Below are 17,970 nucleotides of genomic sequence, written 5' to 3' on the forward strand. Positions count from 1 at the left end.
TCCACACTGACAGTGACTTTGTGCTGAAATTTCAGCTTTTCCAGATAAACAGTGTATGTGTTGTAAATTAATGTTTAAAGGTAGTTTTGTTCTTGGCCGGCGCCACGGCTCATTTGGCTAATCCTCCGCCTGCGGTGCCGGCACCCCGGGTTCTAGTCCCATTCGGGGCACCAGATTCTGTCCCAGTTGCTCCTCTTCCAGTCCAGCTCTCTGCTGTGGCCTGGGAGTGCAGTGGAGGATGGCCCAAGTGCTTGGTCCCTGCACCTGCATGGGAGACCAGGATGGGCACCTGGCTCCTGGCTTCGGATTGGTGCAGCGCACCAGCCGTAGCAGCCATTTGGGGAGTGAACCAACGGAAGGAAGATCTTTCTCTCTGTCTCTGTCTCTCACTGTCTAACTCTGCCTGTCAAAAAAAAAAAAAAAAGTAGTTTTGTTCTCATAGAAAGTGTTGCCAGATTGCTTGTAGCACATTAAATTATTCTTAAAATGATACCATAAGCCAAATATGTTGGCTTAATTAGTTTCAGTTGTATAGCATTTGAATTTATTTAGTTCTTTTGAGAATTTAGCTATAATTATCTAAAGAAAACATAATGCTAATGGAAAAGAACATCTGATGTTCTGTTATAATATGCTGTTGTTGAATACAAATAGAAATATAGGGCATCATATTCTTGTCTATGTAAAACTCTGATTACAAGTTAGTAACAGTATATAGATTGAATGTTTACAACATAGGGAATTGTAAATAAATGTATCAGTTCTTCCTCCCCCCTCCTTGGTCCTCCACAGCAGTATTATTGTCTTTGTGGAGATGACTAATCATTAAAAAAAATCCAGTAATGGATTTCAGCTACAATAAGGTCATAGTGCTATATTTCAAATAAAATTAAATATACAAATATTAAAAAAATAAAGTTTGTAAAAACACTGAATTAAAAGCTAAGTTTAGAAGCTGGTATTTGATGTAACAGTTGAAAAACCACTTAGGATGTCTGAATGCCATATCACAGTGCCTGAGTTCAAGTTCCAGCTCTGCTCCACATTCCAGCTTCCTGGTGATGTGTACCTGAGAGGCACCAGGTGATGACTCAAGTGGCTGGGTCCCTGCCATCCATGTACAAGACATGGATTGAATTCTGGGCTCCTGGCTTCAGTCTGGTCCCCTCTCTCTCCCTCTCCCCACCCCACCGTGTGTGTGTGTGTGTGTATCTTCCACATAAATAATTTTTTACAAAAGTTTATTTTTGTGCAAACAAATTTACAATACATGCTTATAAGACGTCATCAAAAGTCTTGGAAATGCATATTATGAAAAAGCTAAGCACGGATTTCAAAAATGTTTTGCACCAAAACAAACTTTTCTTTGAATTCCATTTTCCCACAAGCTTTTTGAAGTACTCAGGCATGCCCGTGCTCACACACCCCACGCACGGCAGATATGACAAGTTCCTCCAGTAGGGGGCATCACATCCTCCGCACCCTCTAGGTTACAGGAACTAGGAAATGGTAAAGCATTGTTGCACCTGTCACATCCACATTGCTTAAAATGAATAGGAAATCTGGAAGACCTCTAGGAATATGTCAGCAAGATCCCCATTACAGGGGACCAAAAAAAAAAAAAAAAAAAAAAAACAACCAGAGACTTAGTCAAAGATCTTCCAAATGTAAGCTAGTACATAAAAGCTTCAAGTCATCACCAAAAAGAAAAATGTGAATTTTGAAAATTTCCCCAGAAATAAAAGCCCCTGAGGAGCACAGCTGCAGATACCTGGATGAGGTGGGGGTGAGAAGGCCTGGTTTAACGCAGCAGATGTGCAGTTCAGTATCTTTCCTCACAAGTAAGGTGGGCCTTTCTCCTCCTATTCTTTTGCCATTTTTAATTGATTGAAAAGCAGGGAACAGAGAGAGTCAGACAGTCAGTCAGACAGAGATCTTCCATGTGCTGGTTCGCTCCTCAAATATCTACAATAGTCAGAGCTGGGTGCTTGATCCAGGGACTGGGTGCTGGGGCCTGGGCAGCAGGTGAGGACACGGGACAGGGACACACAAAGGCTCGGAAACACACACAGAGGGACACTGAGAGATGCAGAGGATGGTAGAATTAGAGGAAAGAATGAGAGAGAGAGGCAGACAAAAGGAGAGAGAGAGGGAGAGAGAGAGAGAGAAAGGGAAATTGAAGGCAGGCCCTGCACGCACTCATTTGCTTCCAGGGAACAGACAGCATCATGCACGGGTCGGGAAGGGGCAGAGGTGGTCATGAACAAGAGGGGCCCGGGCATCAGCGTCATGAGGACGGCTGCTCCCTCCCACTGCCCGGTGCGCAGCACCTGGCCAGATGCTACAGGAAACACAAAGGTGCCAGTTCTTGCCAGGAAGCACGTGATTGGGAGAGGCAAGGCCACACCTGGGCTGCCTTCCCAAGGGCGGGGTGGGCGGGGGAGGCTTCACGGAGCACAGGTCGCCAGGGTGTCTTGGCACCAGGGCTGCATCGGGAGAGCAGAGCGGGGGAGGGGGAGGGTAGCAGCAAAGGCCTGTGGGTGAGAAGGCACTGGCAGAGTTAGGACAGCCTTGAAGGCCAAGGCAAGGAGACCGGGGAGCCCCTGGTCACACCTGAGAAGGGGGGAGAAGCCTCTGCTTTGGGCACATCTGGGGAGATGGCAGCTGGAGGATTGCAGGCTCCCCGACACCCCACTGCTTTTGCTGAGGCAGGACCCTCTGCTTGGACAGCCTCGCCTCCCCCCGTCCCTTACATGACAAACTCCAGGACGTAATTTCAGACTCTTCTCAATGCTCTCTTATCCCAGGAAGCCTGCAGCAGGAACAGGTGCGCCTCCTGGCTCCTCCCAGCCTGACTCGCCCGGGGCTGAGCTGAGTCAGGTGTGTTTCTGACCAAGACCAGACAACCACCTGCCTCCATCAATACCCATGCCTCATCATGTGCCTGTCCCTGCAGGAAGTCCCACCAACTGGCCTGAGTATCCAAGCCCTGGAAAGAGGGCAGGGATGGAGTGACGGGGCGGGGCTCATTTGCGTAGAGGTGCTTTGGGCTGGCAGGTCACGAGACAGTGAGAGGAGGGGAGTAGCACCCAGGACCTGGCTGAGCAAGGACGCCTTCTTTGGAGACAGCCTGCCTCCGCCTTAAACCCTTGGCGAGATCCCTGGAGCTGGCTGGTGGGCTTGGAAGGTCTGGGAAAGAGGAGAGCGCCTCCTGCAGACCCCAGGCTCGTCCCCAGCGTGGCCTGTCCCTGCCAGGAAGGAGGCCCCAGCCTCACAGCCCCGCCGACGCCCACCCAGCAGAGCCATGGATAAGTTCCGCATGCTCTTCCAGCACTTACAGTCCAGCTCGGAGTCGGTGATGAACGGCATCTGCCTGCTGCTAGCGGCGGTCACGGTCAAGTTGTACTCCTCTTTCGATTTCAACTGCCCCTGTCTGGCGCGCTACAACAGCCTCTATGGCCTGGGCCTGCTGCTCACGCCGCCCCTCGCCCTCTTCCTCTGCGGCCTCCTGGCCAACCGGCAGTCCGTGGTGATGGTGGAGGAGTGGCTCCGGCCCGCAGGGCACCGCAGGAAGGACCCAGGCATCATCAGGTGCGGTGTGGCCCCCACGCCACCCAGCGAGCCCTGGGTATTGCTCCCCCTCCCACCCCTATTACCGTCATCAGCTGCGAGGCCCATTTGCTGTGTCCAATCCAGACCAGGTATTTCTGTTCCTGTCACTTGCCACCTTCCCATGCCTGGTGCTGTGAGCCTGGAGAGACACAGGATTCCCAGGAATAGCTCAGGCCACGTCCATGCCTCTGGCCCCGGTCAGGACTTGCCGCATGCATGAAGGGCCGTCCACAGCATGCGTGGTGCTTCTTCACGTGTAGTGAGTGGTACGGTCTGCTGAAGGTGTTGGTGAACCTGACTAATGCAATTGTGGGTCCCCAGTTCCACCTTCTAGCCACGTTGTCCTCTGTAAAAAATGTGGGAGCCACCACTACCCACTTACAATTCACCTCCCATGGGCACGCAGCCTCGGCCTCGCGGTCTCGGGGCTCACCACGGGTGCAACTCCATTGGACTCCTGCCCTATGACCTACGGCCCATCCAGATCCCTGGAGGCACACGGTTGGTCAGGAAAGGCACCCAAGGCCAGTGAGGGGGAGGATGGGCTCCCTGGACATGGGCAGCAGGGACAGTGGTTGAGTTGCTGCCCAGCGCTGAGTTTAGGCTCCCCCCAAAAGCAGGCTCTGATCAGGGGCATGCCACCAGGCTCAATTCTTCTGGGACCCCCACTGAGAGTACCGAGAACAGCCCTGAGAATCATCCCACCGAAGGCTGGGCGTGGGGTGTCTGGCCGCCAGGCCTGTCCCTCCTGGGGTGAAGGTCGGTTCCGGTCAACTCTCCTGGACTTGCAGGGAATCCTGCAGAGCTCTCAGGCAGAGCCACGCCAGGGCTTGAGACCCTCAGGCCCTTGGCCCCGACAGGACTGTCGGCCAATGCAGGACACACCGCTGGCCCGCTGCAGGCCCCCAGCACCAGGAATCCCGACTCCTCGGGGCCCCAGTCTGGCCACCCTGGCCCTGCCTGGGCTGGGAGCTGCAGTCACTCGTTGAGGAAGCCCCACCCAGGACTTGCCAGCCCTCCTGAAAAGTCCATCCTTGCAGCTCCCTCATCATTCCTGCTGGGGCTGAACTGCAGCCCTTGGGTCCTCTCTCTCCCTCCTCGCAGGTACATGTGCTCCTCAGTGCTGCAGAGGGCGCTGGCTGCCCCCCTGGTCTGGATCCTGCTGGCCCTCCTGGACGGCAAGTGCTTCGTGTGCGCCTTCAGCACTTCTGTGGACCCCGACAAGTTTCTGGACTTTGCCAACATGACCCCCAGCCAGGTGCAGCTCTTCCTGGCCAAGGTGCCCTGCAAGGAGGACGAGCTGGTCAGGGACAGCCCTGCTCGAAAGGCGGTGGCTCGCTACCTGCGGTGCCTGTCACAGGTAAGTGGGTGTTCCCTCCCCCAGCCCTCACACCGCCCCAAGACCCTTCCCCAGCTGGGGGGGGGGGGGGGCACTGTGACGAACGATTTCTCTGTGCAGACACAACCAAACAGCAGGAGGTTCATGGGGGGGGGGGGTGGAGCACAGGCCCTGTGCAGGACAGAGAGGACCTGGACTCCAACTCCCTGTAGGACAGAGACCAGACGCCCACCCCCCAGAGGCTGGAGGGCAGGAGAGCACTGGGGATAGCGTCCTGCTCTGGCCCCCACCCCATACACACGTATCCTTCCCAGCCATCAGAAACACTCATGACTGTTTATAAAGCATTTATGTGTCAGGCATTGCATTAAGCGTTCTGTATGCACGAGAACACCCCTGTGAAACAGACACATTCATCCTATTTTTCAGCCAAGGAAACTGAAGCTCTGAGAGTTTAGTTCACAAGGCCAAGGTCAAGGCTTGTAAGAGGCAGGGATCTGAACACACCCATCATTGCTCCTCTGAGCCACCTCCCTACAATGCAGGTCGTGCCCAGATGTCTGGCTCCCCACAAGGCGCCAGCTCCATTACCCTGGAGATAAACCCCAGAGCCAGCCCCAGCCCAGACTCCAGTGCTGGGCTTTGTCACCAAGAAGTACAGCGAGGCTCACTAGGGTTACTGAGCAGAAAGACACAATCACAACCCCTACCCTTTGGGAAGTCAGACTCATGGCAAAGAGAGGAGCCATGGTCAGGGCGCACTTGATTCTGGTTAAGATTGTGAGCTGCCTGTGGCACTGCCCCGGGGCCTCAATTTCCCCTGGATGGGGAAGTCAAGGGCACTTGGTCTCCTCCCCGATGGTCCCTCCAGGTGTCAACCTCTAGGCTCTCCCTAGTTCAGTGGAAAGAGCACAGGATCTGCAGGCAGACCAGGGCTTGCATCTGCCTCAGCTGTAAGTTGTCAGTCACAAGAGCTTCGCAAGGTGTTCGGCTTTCTGCTCCTGGGGTACAAGTGCCTTACACGTGTGGATGGGAGCACCCTGGGGAGGAAAGTGAGAGCTTTGTCAAGGGTGGAACTCGCATCCATACCAAGGGGGACTCGGGTCTCTGCGGCTGACAGGACTGATCCTCTGCTCCACACGGCCCTTGAAGAGCCTGGAGCTCAGGAGGGAGGGGGAGGGGGAAGGGAAGGGGAAGGGGGTGGGGGAGGGCAAGGGGTGGGGGAGGGAGAAGAGTGGGCCAGGAGTGGGCTCTGGCCTTAGAGAACGGCTTCCGATTCGTCCTCATTCTTGGCCTGGGTCAGCGCTCCCCTCTCCTATTCCTAGCCTGCTGCCTCCCAACAAAAAGAGCAGGGATGCATGTGGGGAGAGGAGACAAGGAGACAGATGGACACCCAAGAGGAGAGGGGGCTGGGGGTGGTTGGTGGCAAGATGAACGGATGCTGGGTAAACAGAAGGCAGGATGGGAGGCGCACAGGTGCTAAGGGGATGGATGGTTGACAAGAGGGAGGGTTGGGAGGATGGCTGCGTGGGAAAACGATGAGTAGACAGTCCTGGGAGAGGGTGGGCAGACAGAGCAGAGGCAAGCATGTGAGAATGCACTGGGAGGGTGGGAATGGGAAGTGGAGAGACGTGAGGAAGGATGGGAGGGATAAGGGGCGGAGGGGTGCTGGAGTCCCCGAGCCCCGCCCGGCTCTTCGCCAGCGCGCCTCCCGCTGGCTGCAGGCCATCGGCTGGAGTCTCACCCTGCTGCTCATCATCGCGGCCGTCCTGGTCCGCTGCCTGAGGCCCTGCTTCGACCAGACGCTCTTCCTGCAGCGCCGATACTGGAGCAACTACGTGGACCTAGAGCAGAAGCTCTTCGACGAGACGTGCTGCGAGCACGCGCGGGACTTCGCGCACCGCTGCGTGCTGCACTTCTTCGCCAGCATGCAGAGCGAGCTGCGGGCGCGCGGGCTGCGCCGGGCCCCAGCTGCCGCGGCCGGCAGCCCGGAGCCCCCAGAGGCTCTGGACGGCGGCAGCGGGAAGGCCCACGTGCGCGCCGTCTGCAGCAGGGAGCAGGTGGACCGCCTCCTGAGCTCCTGGTACTCCCGCAAGCCGCCGCTCGACCTCGCGGCGCCCCCGGGACTGTGGGGGGCCGGGGTCAGCCCCCGCGCCCCCGCGCTGGCCGCCAGCACCAGGCCCTCCCAGCACAGCGATGTGTAGGCTGCCTCCAGGCCCAAACAGCCCGCCGCGTTCCCGCGGGAAACGCCTACGCGGACAAGGGTCAGGGCGTTCCCCAAACCGCCCATTCTCTACCCTTTGCAGACTCTACTACGGGGTGCACTGCACCTGGGGTGCTTGTGAAACCAGGTGAGATGGATAATTCAGGTCAGGGGACCAAACTCTGAGCAGCAAGAATCTAAATAGACCTGCCACGGTCAATGCTAAGTGATAATATGACAACCAGGGAGGCTTATATGGGGCTTAATGTGCCACCCATTGTACTAACTTCTCCAGGTGCATTAAACTCGATCCTCATGGTAACCTAATGAAGGCGTTGTGGTTATTCGCCCCATTTTTTAGATGAGAAGATTGAAGCACATAAAAGGTTCAGTTGCCCAAGGTCACCCCTGTAAGAGCTGGAATTGGGTCCCAGGAGGCCTGCCTTCTGGCTGGTTCTGCCTGTGTGCGTGTTTTCAATACTTTCGTTGGGTGTCCAGGGTCCTCCTGGTAAATTCTAGCAAACTCACCAGTTCCTCTTGAAAACACTTAGTTGGTGCCTCCTGATGGCCACAGCAGGCAAATAGTCTTGCAGTTTGCTGTGGAGGGGATTTTTCTGTGTTTGAAGGTCAAGGGTGCTGACCCCTCCTGCTGCACCATCCCCAAGCCCACCAGTTCTGGTTCTAGCCTGGTCCAGCCTCCTTTCTCAGCCCAGCTGTCTGCTCTCCAGCCAGCAGGAGCTGCCTCTCTTCCTTCCCTGTTTACCCCATCCCTGCCACCCACAGCCCGACCCCTGAGCCCCACGCAGCACCTAAGGCATTCCCAGGGGTGTGAGCCAGCCGCCCTCAGCAGACCCTGGTGAGCCTTTCCCCAGGACCAGGTACGGATGCGGAACAAAACTCCGTGAAGCACCAGTGTTAGATCGGCCACTCTGCCTCTGGCTGCCCCAGCAGCAACAGTTTGGGGAAGATTTAGTGTCTGCCTTCCCCGATGACTCATTCGCCACCCACATCCGGCATATCTCCCCCCACCCCCCAGCATAGATGGTGCCCACAAACAGGCAGCCCTGCGTTCACCCCTGCTTTTCTACTTCCTCAGGGCCCTGGGACAGTGCAGGGGCCCCTGGGTGCCCCCTTAGAGCCCAGCCCCCTCTATCAGGCCATCTCTGCTCTCCTGGGCTCTTGCCAAGGGACCTTGTGAGACCAGAAAGTTCCTGCGGCCCACCTGGGGCCTACAGGCTGGCTGTGGTCAGGCCATGCAAATGTCTGAAATGGCACCAGGCAAGGGCACCATTTAGGCAAATCCTTAGCAGTGATTGGGTGGAGAGGGAGAAGGGAGAGCCAGCACCCAACCTGTGGACGGGAGGCTCAGGGACCCTGCTGTGGGCTCAAAGGAAGCCGGATCTGCACCAGTAAAAAGCTACCCACTGCCTCCTCGTAGTGAGCACTTCTAGAGCAGCTGCTGTCTACAAAGTTCTGAGTCAGGAACAGGGATGAGCCGTAGATGACCTACCCGTGTCCTCCCGGAGGCCTGTCCATTAGGACAGAGACGGGAACAGAAATCATTGTAATCTGTGTGTAGTTCTATGCCAGGGGGATTTAGCAGGGGGAATAAGTCCCCAAGCTGGGAGATCAGGGAAGGCTTCATGGTGGAGGTGCTAGCTGGATGGATCTTGAAGGATGGGAAAGGTTTCAACAAGCAGAAAGAAATGAGGGGTGGGTGCAGAGCATCTAAGGGGAGGAAGTAGCAAGAACAAAGGCACAGACTTGAGCAAGGGGCACAACATGCTTTGTTTTCTCACTAAACAGGTACTTAACTGAATGCCTTGAGCGCCCAGAGCCAGCCAGACCTAATCCTGTCTTGCAGCGCTTCCAGTCTGGAAGGGGAGATGGGGTGGAACATCCAGCCCAAGGGAGGGTGCACTGAGCAGGCTGGCAGGAGCTGAAGACTGGCCGGAGGACTGAGGGCCGCACCATGCAGGGCTCTGATCCCTGCGTGGGTCCTCTGCTCGGAACAGCCTTCGTGCAGCTCCCACCAGCCTCAGGCCCCAGATGATGTGGCCCACCCACACCACCATCTGCCCCAATCCCTGCAAGGGTGACAGGCCTGGAGCAGCAGGTGCAGCCCCACCTGGGAGTAAGGGATACAGGTAGGACGTCCCTACCTAGCTGCTAAACACCCTCCCCTCCCAGTAGAGCAGCCCTCTTGGGGGCCTCAGCCAGTTCCAGGGTGTAGCCCCCCAATCCCGTCCTGTGGCTGGAGCTGCTTCTGGGAGACACAGGGTGAGACAGATGCTGCAAGCGAGGGCTATGGCTGCAGCCCCATCTCTGCCAGGTCTGCATGAGGAGGGGGAGATGGCAGGAGCCTTGGGGGGTTAGCTCAGGACCTTGGCTTCATCCTGTAGTCAAATGGGGAGGAGAGGCCAGGGCTTGGAGCTCCTGGCTCCTGGCTTCAGCTTGGACCAATCCCAGCCACTACAGCCTTCTGGGGAATGAACCGGCAGATGGAAGAGCTCGCTCTCTCTCTCTCTCTCTCTCTCTGCCTTTTTATTTATTTTAAAAATTTTATTTACTTATTTGAGAGGTAGAGTGACAAAGAGAAAGAGAGAGAAATAGAGAGAAAGGTCTTCCATCCACTGGTTCACTCCTCTTATGGTCACAATGGCCAGAGCTGGGCTGATCCAAAGCCAAGAGCCAGGAGCTTCTTCTGGGTCTCCCACGTGGGTGCAGGGGCCCAAGCACTTGGGCCACCTTCTACTGATTTCCCAGGCCGTGAGCAGAGAGCTGGATTGGAAGAGAAACAGCTGGGACTCGAACTAGTGCCCATGTGGGATGCTGGCACCCAGAGGCTTAGGCATAGAGTCTTGGACATAGAGGCTTAGCCTACTATGCCACAGCACCAGCTCCCACCCTGCCTTTCAATAAATAAATCTTTAAAGAGAGAGAGAGAAAGAGAAAGGTAGGAAGTGCAGAAGAGGAAGGGTGGGGTGCAGAGGCCTGGGTGACATTTGGCTTCCGGGGTCGGCCTCACAGGGAAGAGAAAGAGCAGGGATGATGACCAGGGGTGGGGTTCAAGTTCTGTGCCAGAGTTCAGTCCCTTGGCCCCAATATCCCTGGAACACAGGCTGGGAATTGGAAGAGACGTGCACTATTTGGCGAGCACTGTGGTTTTGTCACAAAATATTGTCCCAAATACGGCTCAGCTGGTGCAGGAGAGAGCTGCAGGAAGCTGTGGTTTGAAGGTGGCTGTCCCCTCCCAAGGACATGTTTTCATGCTGTCATGGATGGCTTAATGCAATCATGCAACTAATTAACTGGTGAATGGGTTATCTTTCTTTTTTTTTTAAAGATATTTACTTGAAAGAGTTACACAAAGAGGAGAGGGAGAGAGAGAGAGAGAGAGAGAGAGAGAGAGAGAGAGAGAGAGTCTTCCATCCGCTGGTTCACTCCCCAGATGGCTGCAACAGCCAGAGCTGCGCTGATCTGAAGCCAGGAGCTTCTTCCAGGTCTCCCACGTGGGTGCGGGGACCCAAGGACTTGGGCCATCTTCTACTGCTTTCCCAAGCCATAGCAGAGAGCTGGGTCAGAAGTAGAGCAGCCAGGTCTCGAACTGGTGCCCATATGAGATGCTGGCACTGCAGGCGGCAGCTTTACCAGGTACACCACAGCGCCAGCCGCATGACTGGGTTATCTTGACAGTGAGTCTGCTATAACAGCCAGATTGGCTTGGCCTCTCACATGTTCCCTGTCTCCGGAGCCCAGTGGTGTCCTGTGAGGCGTCAGGACCGCCAGCTGGAAGGCCGGACCAGATGGTGGCCCTTGACCCTGGCCCAGAACCATGAGCCCACACCAACCTGTTTTCTTGATGACTTATACTCCCTGTGGTATTGTGTTCTTAGCAACAGAAAACAGGCCCAGGCACACTACATCTTTTTTAGGGAAAGGCCTCGTACCTCTGCTAACACAGCCTGGCCCCCTTGGGTTGCCTCGATGCCATATCTCACTCTGAGCTCTGGCCTGCGCCCCTGCCTTGTTCCCTGGGTCTCCAGCAGCTGCTGGTTAGTGCTCTCCTATGCAAATTGAGCGCTTCCCTAAGGGCACAGTGCTCGCTCTCCTGGGGCCGGCCCCCTTTGCATGCTGCTTTTCATAACACCCCTAACTCCTGCGAGCTGGAGGGGAAGTCAGAGTTGAAGCTTATTTTTATGTGACCCCTGTGGATGAGATGGGTCCCAGGACCAAGCCCTGAGGCCAGGAGGCCGCGGGCTGTGCCCATTGCACAGTGGTGGCTGACTGAGTTTGCTCCGGTTTGACCAGTTATGACGACATTCTCGGGATCTAGCAGGTACAGGGGGAGGTGAAGAAGACACCAAGCACTGCTGAATGTACCTGCGAAGACTCCTCCTGTGTAGACAGAACAGCGGGCTCCCCGCGCTCACCCCCAGCCCCCAGGACTTGTGACTATGCCGCCTTCCACAGCCACAGAAGGGGCTCTGCAGATGTGACGAAGGCAGGGATTCTGAGCTGGGGAGACTGCTGTGAATTGTTGGGGTGGGCCCCCACATCTCCCTGCAAGGCAGAGGCAGGACACTGGAGTCCGGGGAGCCGGGGCGTGGACATAGAGGTGGGAGATGACAGGCCCGGGGATGTGGGCAGTCCCAGGAACCTAGGGGAGGCAGGGACCAGATGTTCCCCTAGAGCTTCCAGAAGGAACACAAACCCTAGATCGAGATTTCTGACCGTGTTGCTTTGGGTAACAAAGTTTGTGGTCATGTGTTACAACAGCCATGACAAAATGAACAGATTTTCAAAATGCGCTGCTAAGCTCAGGTGCAGAAAGGATGCTTCTCACTACAGCAATGCTGCAGCGATGTGGTAAGAGCGCGCTCTGTGCCTGGCACCGCGCTGAGCTCTTCACCGTAACAGTTCAGATGATGCTCACTGATGTCACCTGCCCTTGACTTCAGCTAGTACTGCAACCAAAATTCCTGGCCTCTAGCGTGATGGATTTAGAAGCCAGTCAAATTGTGTTGTGTCAAGTGTCCTGCAGAGCTGCTACAGGTAAGCAGAGCTCACGTGTGTGGTCAGAGCAGGCACCTGCAGCCAGCGTGGGCGCCACTCCAAGAGCACAGTAGCTGTGACCAGGCAGCCGTGTGCCTGGGGCCCTGTGACCACCCCTCCATGTCCTGAGTCACCCCAGGCCGCCCCCGCCTCCAAGCTGTGTGCCAGGCCTTTGTTAGCCAGACACATGGGCACTGCAGTGGACACATACGGATCCTTCATCCTGCTGCAGCCCTGTGTGTCCCCCTGGGGACTGCCCCAGGCTCCACCTCCCGTGAGGCTGCTCCCCAGCTGTCTCCTATTCATGACACCCTGCCTAAGAGATCGAAGAAGCTGATTCACCACAGCAGCACCCTGCCCTGTGGAGGGCCGGCCTGGGCTCAGAGGCCACTCCTCCACCTGCAAGCTGGTGACCTTCAGCTGACAACCTCTTCAAGCCTCAGTCCCCAGCTTCATAAAATGGGGACAGAGGTACCCATCCCATCACACCGTATGAGCTTCTGTCAGGCGCTCTGTGTAAGGTGCCCGTCCCAGGGTGCCACGCCGCGCAGCCCCGGGCCCTACGGGGACCATGGAGACCTGGCTGCGGTTGCACAACACGCATATGGGCCCTCGTAGTCACAGCAAGCTCACACCCAGGCATGTCAGGGGGACACAAATTCCCCGGTCCCCCGCCTGGGCTCTACCTCAGCTCCAGCCCCACCCCCTGGCTGCAGACAGGAGCCATCCGGTTGGTGCTAGAGCTGACCTGCCCCTCCAGGGGAGCTGGGTATCAAAAGGAGCCCTGGAAACTCCTCCCCTTTGATATATGCATGGGCGGGGCGTATGGGGGGCTGGCCTGGTTCCCACAGACACAGTGCAAATGGAAAACCCCACCCCTTTATTTCTTGATCTGGGAGAGCAGAGGGAGGAGGTGGGGTTTGCCATCGGCAGCCCACCACACACAGACACACCCGCAGACACAGGCAGGCTGGACACAAAGGCACCTGCCCAGCAGCTGTGAAATCCGAGTGCTCCCACTCCCACTCCAAGTTGATTCCATGCCACACCCACACGAACAATCTCCCACTGCTACCACGTCACCAGCAGTGGCACCCCGCTGCAGCCACCGCCCACAGCCATCACTACATCACCGCCCCCACCCCCAGTCTGAGCTGATGGAGGGCCCAGCAGAGCAGGAAGGAGAAGGAAAGGCCTGGTGGGCCCGGCCGAAGGAGGGAGACATGCCTCCGAGGAGCCCCAGGGCCTGCATTCTGCAGTCAGTGTCTTCCCAGCCTGGATCCAAGGCTGTCCTCTCCTCCCCCGACCCACCCTGCACCCACCCAGAGCTGGTCCCCATCAGGAGTGGCCCTTGTGGCCAGAGGTGTCTGGATACAGAGAAGCTTACAAAGGAGGGGAGAGGGGGGCGGGGCAGGCGCCTGGCCGCACCCACAGGATCAGCCAGCACCTGCCTCAAAGTTTCCTTGAAGCGACAGTGACCTCAGCCACTGCTCTGAGCTCTGCCAGTCCCAGCCTGGAGGGCCCGAGTCGCGAGGTAGGCTCTCCATGGGCCAGGCGGGCGGCGGGGGCCGTCCCTGGGGCAGCGGTGAGGAGGGCAGCAGCCTCGGGGCCCCGCGTGGGCCACGATGGACAAGTTCCGGATGATCTTCCAGTTCCTGCAGTCCAACCAGGAGTCCTTCATGAACGGCGTCTGCGGCATCATGGCCCTGGCCAGCGCCCAGATGTACTCGGCCTTTGACTTCAACTGCCCCTGCCTGCCCGGCTACAACGTGGCCTACAGTGCAGGCATCCTGCTGGCACCCCCGCTCGTGCTCTTCCTGCTCGGCCTGGTCATGAACAACAACGTGTCCATGCTGGCGGAGGAGTGGAAGCGGCCACCGGGCCGCCGGGCCAAGGACCCCGCCGTGCTGCGCTACATGTTCTGCTCCATGGCTCAGCGCGCGCTCATCGCGCCCGTCGTCTGGGTGGCCGTCACGCTGCTGGACGGCAAGTGCTTCCTCTGCGCCTTCTGCACGGCCGTGCCCGTGACCGTGCTGGGCAACGGCAGCCTGGCGCCTGGCCTGCCCGGCCCTGAGCTCGCCCGCCTGCTGGCCCGGGTGCCCTGCCCTGAGATCTACGACGGCGACTGGCTGCTGGCCCGCGAGGTGGCCGTGCGCTACCTGCGCTGCATCTCCCAGGTGAGCCGGTGCCCTCACAGGCCAGGGTTCCCGGGGGGGCGAGGGTTGGGTGGATCCATGCCCCCCACCTCTTGAAAACAGGGCTTCCTGTCCAATGGCGTCCCAGGGAGGGGCATGCTGAAAGGTGCCCCCCTGGAGCAGGTGCTGCACTTCCCTGCCTGCTGTCCTGGGGTCCCTGGGGCGACCCCATCTCCTCCAAGCTGAGCTCCTGAGCTTGGGGGCTGGGAGCGTTCGCATCCGTTTCCTCTTCTAGGCCCAGCCGTGGGGAGGCCGGTGAGTGACTGGGCCATTTGGCTACATTTCCCTGGCAAATGGCCCCAGCTGGCATGTCCGTGGTTGGGGAGTGGGAGCTGAGAGACCAGCACGGCTCCATAGACTTGATGGCCCCTCCGGGCCAGGACCTCTCTCCTGCAAGGCCTCCGTCCCCACCCAGCTGCCCCCCGAGACTCACACCCTGAGTGTCCAACGCAAACTCTGCTTCCCTCCCAGCCCCGAGCCCTCTCTCCTCCGGGTCCCCCAGGCCTTGCCGGACCCTGAGACCACCACGTTGTAAGCTGAAGGGGTCTGCGGAGGTCACAGGCTGCCTGGCCCAGAGACAGGCTTTGCTTGCCCACCAGAGACTGAACCCTAAATTTAGCTTTAGAATCCATCAGCATCGTCTACACGGCAGAGTGTCTCATGTAAAAATCACATTTCTAGCTCCACTTGAAACCTCAGAGGATCCAGTCTCCCCCCAAACCCCCGGTCCACGTTTGCTCGTCAAGCAGCCTGGGGGTGGCCCCCAAATGACCACGCACTCAGCAGCCCCCCACCACATGTCTGCTCAGACTCACCCGCCCCACACTGGTTGTGTGCGTGTCCCTCCTCCTGAGCTGCCCAGACTCTGTTCTGTGTGGCCAGGGCCTGAAACACAGGAAGACGGGGACCAGCCTGCCCCGGGGCCCCATGGACACTCATTGACAACAGAGCTAGGATCTTCAGCGCAGACGTGGGCACTCATCCGAGTCGACTCAGGCCCTCGTAGGCCAGGCAGAGAGCCCGCCTGGAGGAGGTGCTCATCTGGCATCTGTAAATGACAGGCAGGCAATACCAGAGCTCAGAGAAGAAGGGTCACTGTGTCTACAGCAGGCAAGGAAGGCTTCCTGGAGGAAGAGGCACAGTCAGTGAGGGCTTCCTGGTGGAGTGAGCATGGCTAACGGTTGCTGAACAATATGAGCCAGGCACTGTGCCAAGTGTATCATCTCAGTTAGTTCTCACAGTGCCTGTTTGAGACGGGTTATCTGCAGCCCTGTGCAGAGCTTGAGGCACAGAGAAGCCAGGTGCTTTGCTCCTGAGAAAGATGTGAGAACTGGGCTCAAACCCAAGCAGCCTCACTCCAGGGTCTGCCGGGTTAACTCCTTATGTCCAGAGTGGTCAGCCAGTATGGCTGATGTATCACTCATGTCCTCATTCCCATGAAGTGGGTATAAACCTATGCCCATTTTACAGATGGGGAAATGGAGGTCTACAGGTGAACTCACCTGTCCAGTCCTCGCTCTCCACTCTAAAGGCCCTGGCACAGAGGCTGCTCTGGGAGTCTGGCCAGGGCTGGAGGAAGGAGGCGGGCACCCACTGTGGCTCCCTGTCCCCGCAGGCCCTGGGCTGGTCCTTCGTGCTGCTGACCACGCTGCTGGCATTCCTGGTGCGCTCTGTGCGGCCCTGCTTCACCCAGGCCGCCTTCCTCAAGAGCAAGTACTGGTCCCACTACATCGACATCGAGCGCAAGCTCTTCGATGAGACGTGCACAGAGCACGCCAAGGCCTTCGCCAAGGTCTGCATCCAGCAGTTCTTCGAGGCCATGAACCATGACCTGGAGCTGGGCCACACCCACGGGGCGTTGGCCACAGCCCCCAGCGCCTCGGCGGCCCCCACGCCCCCCGACAGCCCTGAGGACGAGAGGGAGAAGCTGCGGGGCATCACCGACCAGGGCACCATGAACAGGCTGCTTGCCAGCTGGCACAAATGCAAACCTCCCCTGCGTCTGGGCCACGAGGAGCCCCTGGTGGGCAACGGCTGGGCTGGGGGCGGGCCCCGGCCCCCACGCAGGGAGGTGGCCACCTACTTTAGCAAAGTGTGAGCTGTGGCCCACAGCCCCATAGACCCCGCACCAGCCGCAGTGCTGGGCCGACAGCCCCACAGCAGACCCGTGTGCCCAGGCACCCGCCCACCCGTCGGAGGGATCCCACGCTTCCAGCCGTGACACGGCCTGTGGCCCTGGGGCAGTGGGGCCCGGAGCAGTATCAGAAGCCTCAGAACTGCCTTGGGGGCACGGGGAAGGAGGACTGCTACCCGCCCAGCTCCCCCAGGCCACTCTAGAGCTGCCAGCTTTGTCCCTTCTTGCCTGCGACGTTTGCTCAAGGCTCAGGCAGTGGGAGGGCACCCAACCCTCTCCTGATTTTGACTGGAGCCCCCGAGGGAGGCTGAGTGGGCCCAGTGGACATAACAGCCAGGAGGCCGGAACTAGGGGAGTGCCGGGGGGGGGGGGTGGGCACCACGGGGGCCGTGGGACCACTGTCAAGGTGGACTGTGTATTTATTTAGCACTGAGCAGAGGGCCTTCCGTGGAGGGGGTCCCTGGAGCCCACCCTGATACCCGTCTCTCATCTGTGTCTCAGGGGAAGTCAGACATCTTTGGGGTTTGGGAAGCCAGAGACAGAAACTGACCAAACTCCGTTGTGGGAGGAGGCTCTGCCCTGGGGTGGAGAGGGTGGGAGGAGCTGCCCAGAGAGAGAACAGCCCAGACCCCAGAGAGCTGGCAAACCGTGTCCATGGGCCGGCTGCTTCATGTTCTGGGCCTCCGTGTTCTCATCTGTGTAATGGGGATAAGGACTCTTAGCTCAGGGGCGTGCTGTATGTAGGAGCACAGGGCACGCACGCAGCAGGTGGCTGATGGGTTTTTTGCTTTCTGAGCCTGGGCTGGGGTGGGGGATTGTCTTCATGGAGGAGCAGGACACAGGGATGCAGAGGGCCCTCTCACCTTCATAGCAACCCCCACCCCCTGGGGAAGAAAGGACAAGGTCAGCAGGGCTGAGGCCCTACGGCAAGTGGCCGACTTCTCTGCGCCTCAGTGTGTCTGTCTGTGAAATGGATATTAAAAGACCTCTTTTTTTTTTTTTCAGGATTGTTGTGAGCATATAGGGAGATAATTTTTATTGTTTTTTATTTTTTTGACAGGCAGAGTGGACAGTGAGAGGGAGACAGAGAGAAAGGTCTTCCTTTGCCGTTGGTTCACCCTCCAATGGCCGCTGCGGCCGGAGCGCTGCAGCCAGTGCACCGTGCTGATCCGAAGCCAGGAGCCAGGTGCTTCTCCTGGTCTCCCATGGGGTGCAGGGCCCAAGGTCTTGGGCCATCCTCCACTGCACTCCCAGGCCATAGCAAAGAGCTGGACTGGAATAGGGGCAACCGGGACAGAATCCGGCGCCCCGACCGGGACTAGAACCTGGTGTGCTGGCACCGCAAGACGGAGGATTAGCCTATTGAGCTGTGGCACTGGCAAATAATTTTTATTGTTTTTTAAAGATTTATTTATTTGAGAGGAGGGGGAAA

At 57.9% G+C, this 17,970-nt stretch overlaps 2 protein-coding genes across 2 annotated transcripts; both read left to right on the forward strand.

The window, feature by feature from the left end:
* The first annotated feature begins 3,304 nt into the window (after positions 1-3,304).
* CALHM3 (calcium homeostasis modulator 3) lies at positions 3,305-7,155 on the forward strand. Its single transcript, XM_062213949.1, has 3 exons — positions 3,305-3,591; positions 4,717-4,972; positions 6,676-7,155. The coding sequence occupies exons 1-3, from the start codon at positions 3,305-3,307 to the stop codon at positions 7,153-7,155; spliced, it is 1,023 nt and encodes a 340-aa protein (XP_062069933.1).
* Positions 7,156-13,834: 6,679 nt separating this feature from the next.
* Positions 13,835-16,502, forward strand: CALHM1 (calcium homeostasis modulator 1). The gene is made up of 2 exons (XM_062213857.1): positions 13,835-14,386; positions 16,020-16,502. The coding sequence occupies exons 1-2, from the start codon at positions 13,835-13,837 to the stop codon at positions 16,500-16,502; spliced, it is 1,035 nt and encodes a 344-aa protein (XP_062069841.1).
* The last annotated feature ends 1,468 nt before the right edge of the window (positions 16,503-17,970 follow it).

Source organism: Lepus europaeus, chromosome 17, assembly GCF_033115175.1.
Source record: "Lepus europaeus isolate LE1 chromosome 17, mLepTim1.pri, whole genome shotgun sequence".
NCBI lineage: Eukaryota > Metazoa > Chordata > Mammalia > Lagomorpha > Leporidae > Lepus > Lepus europaeus.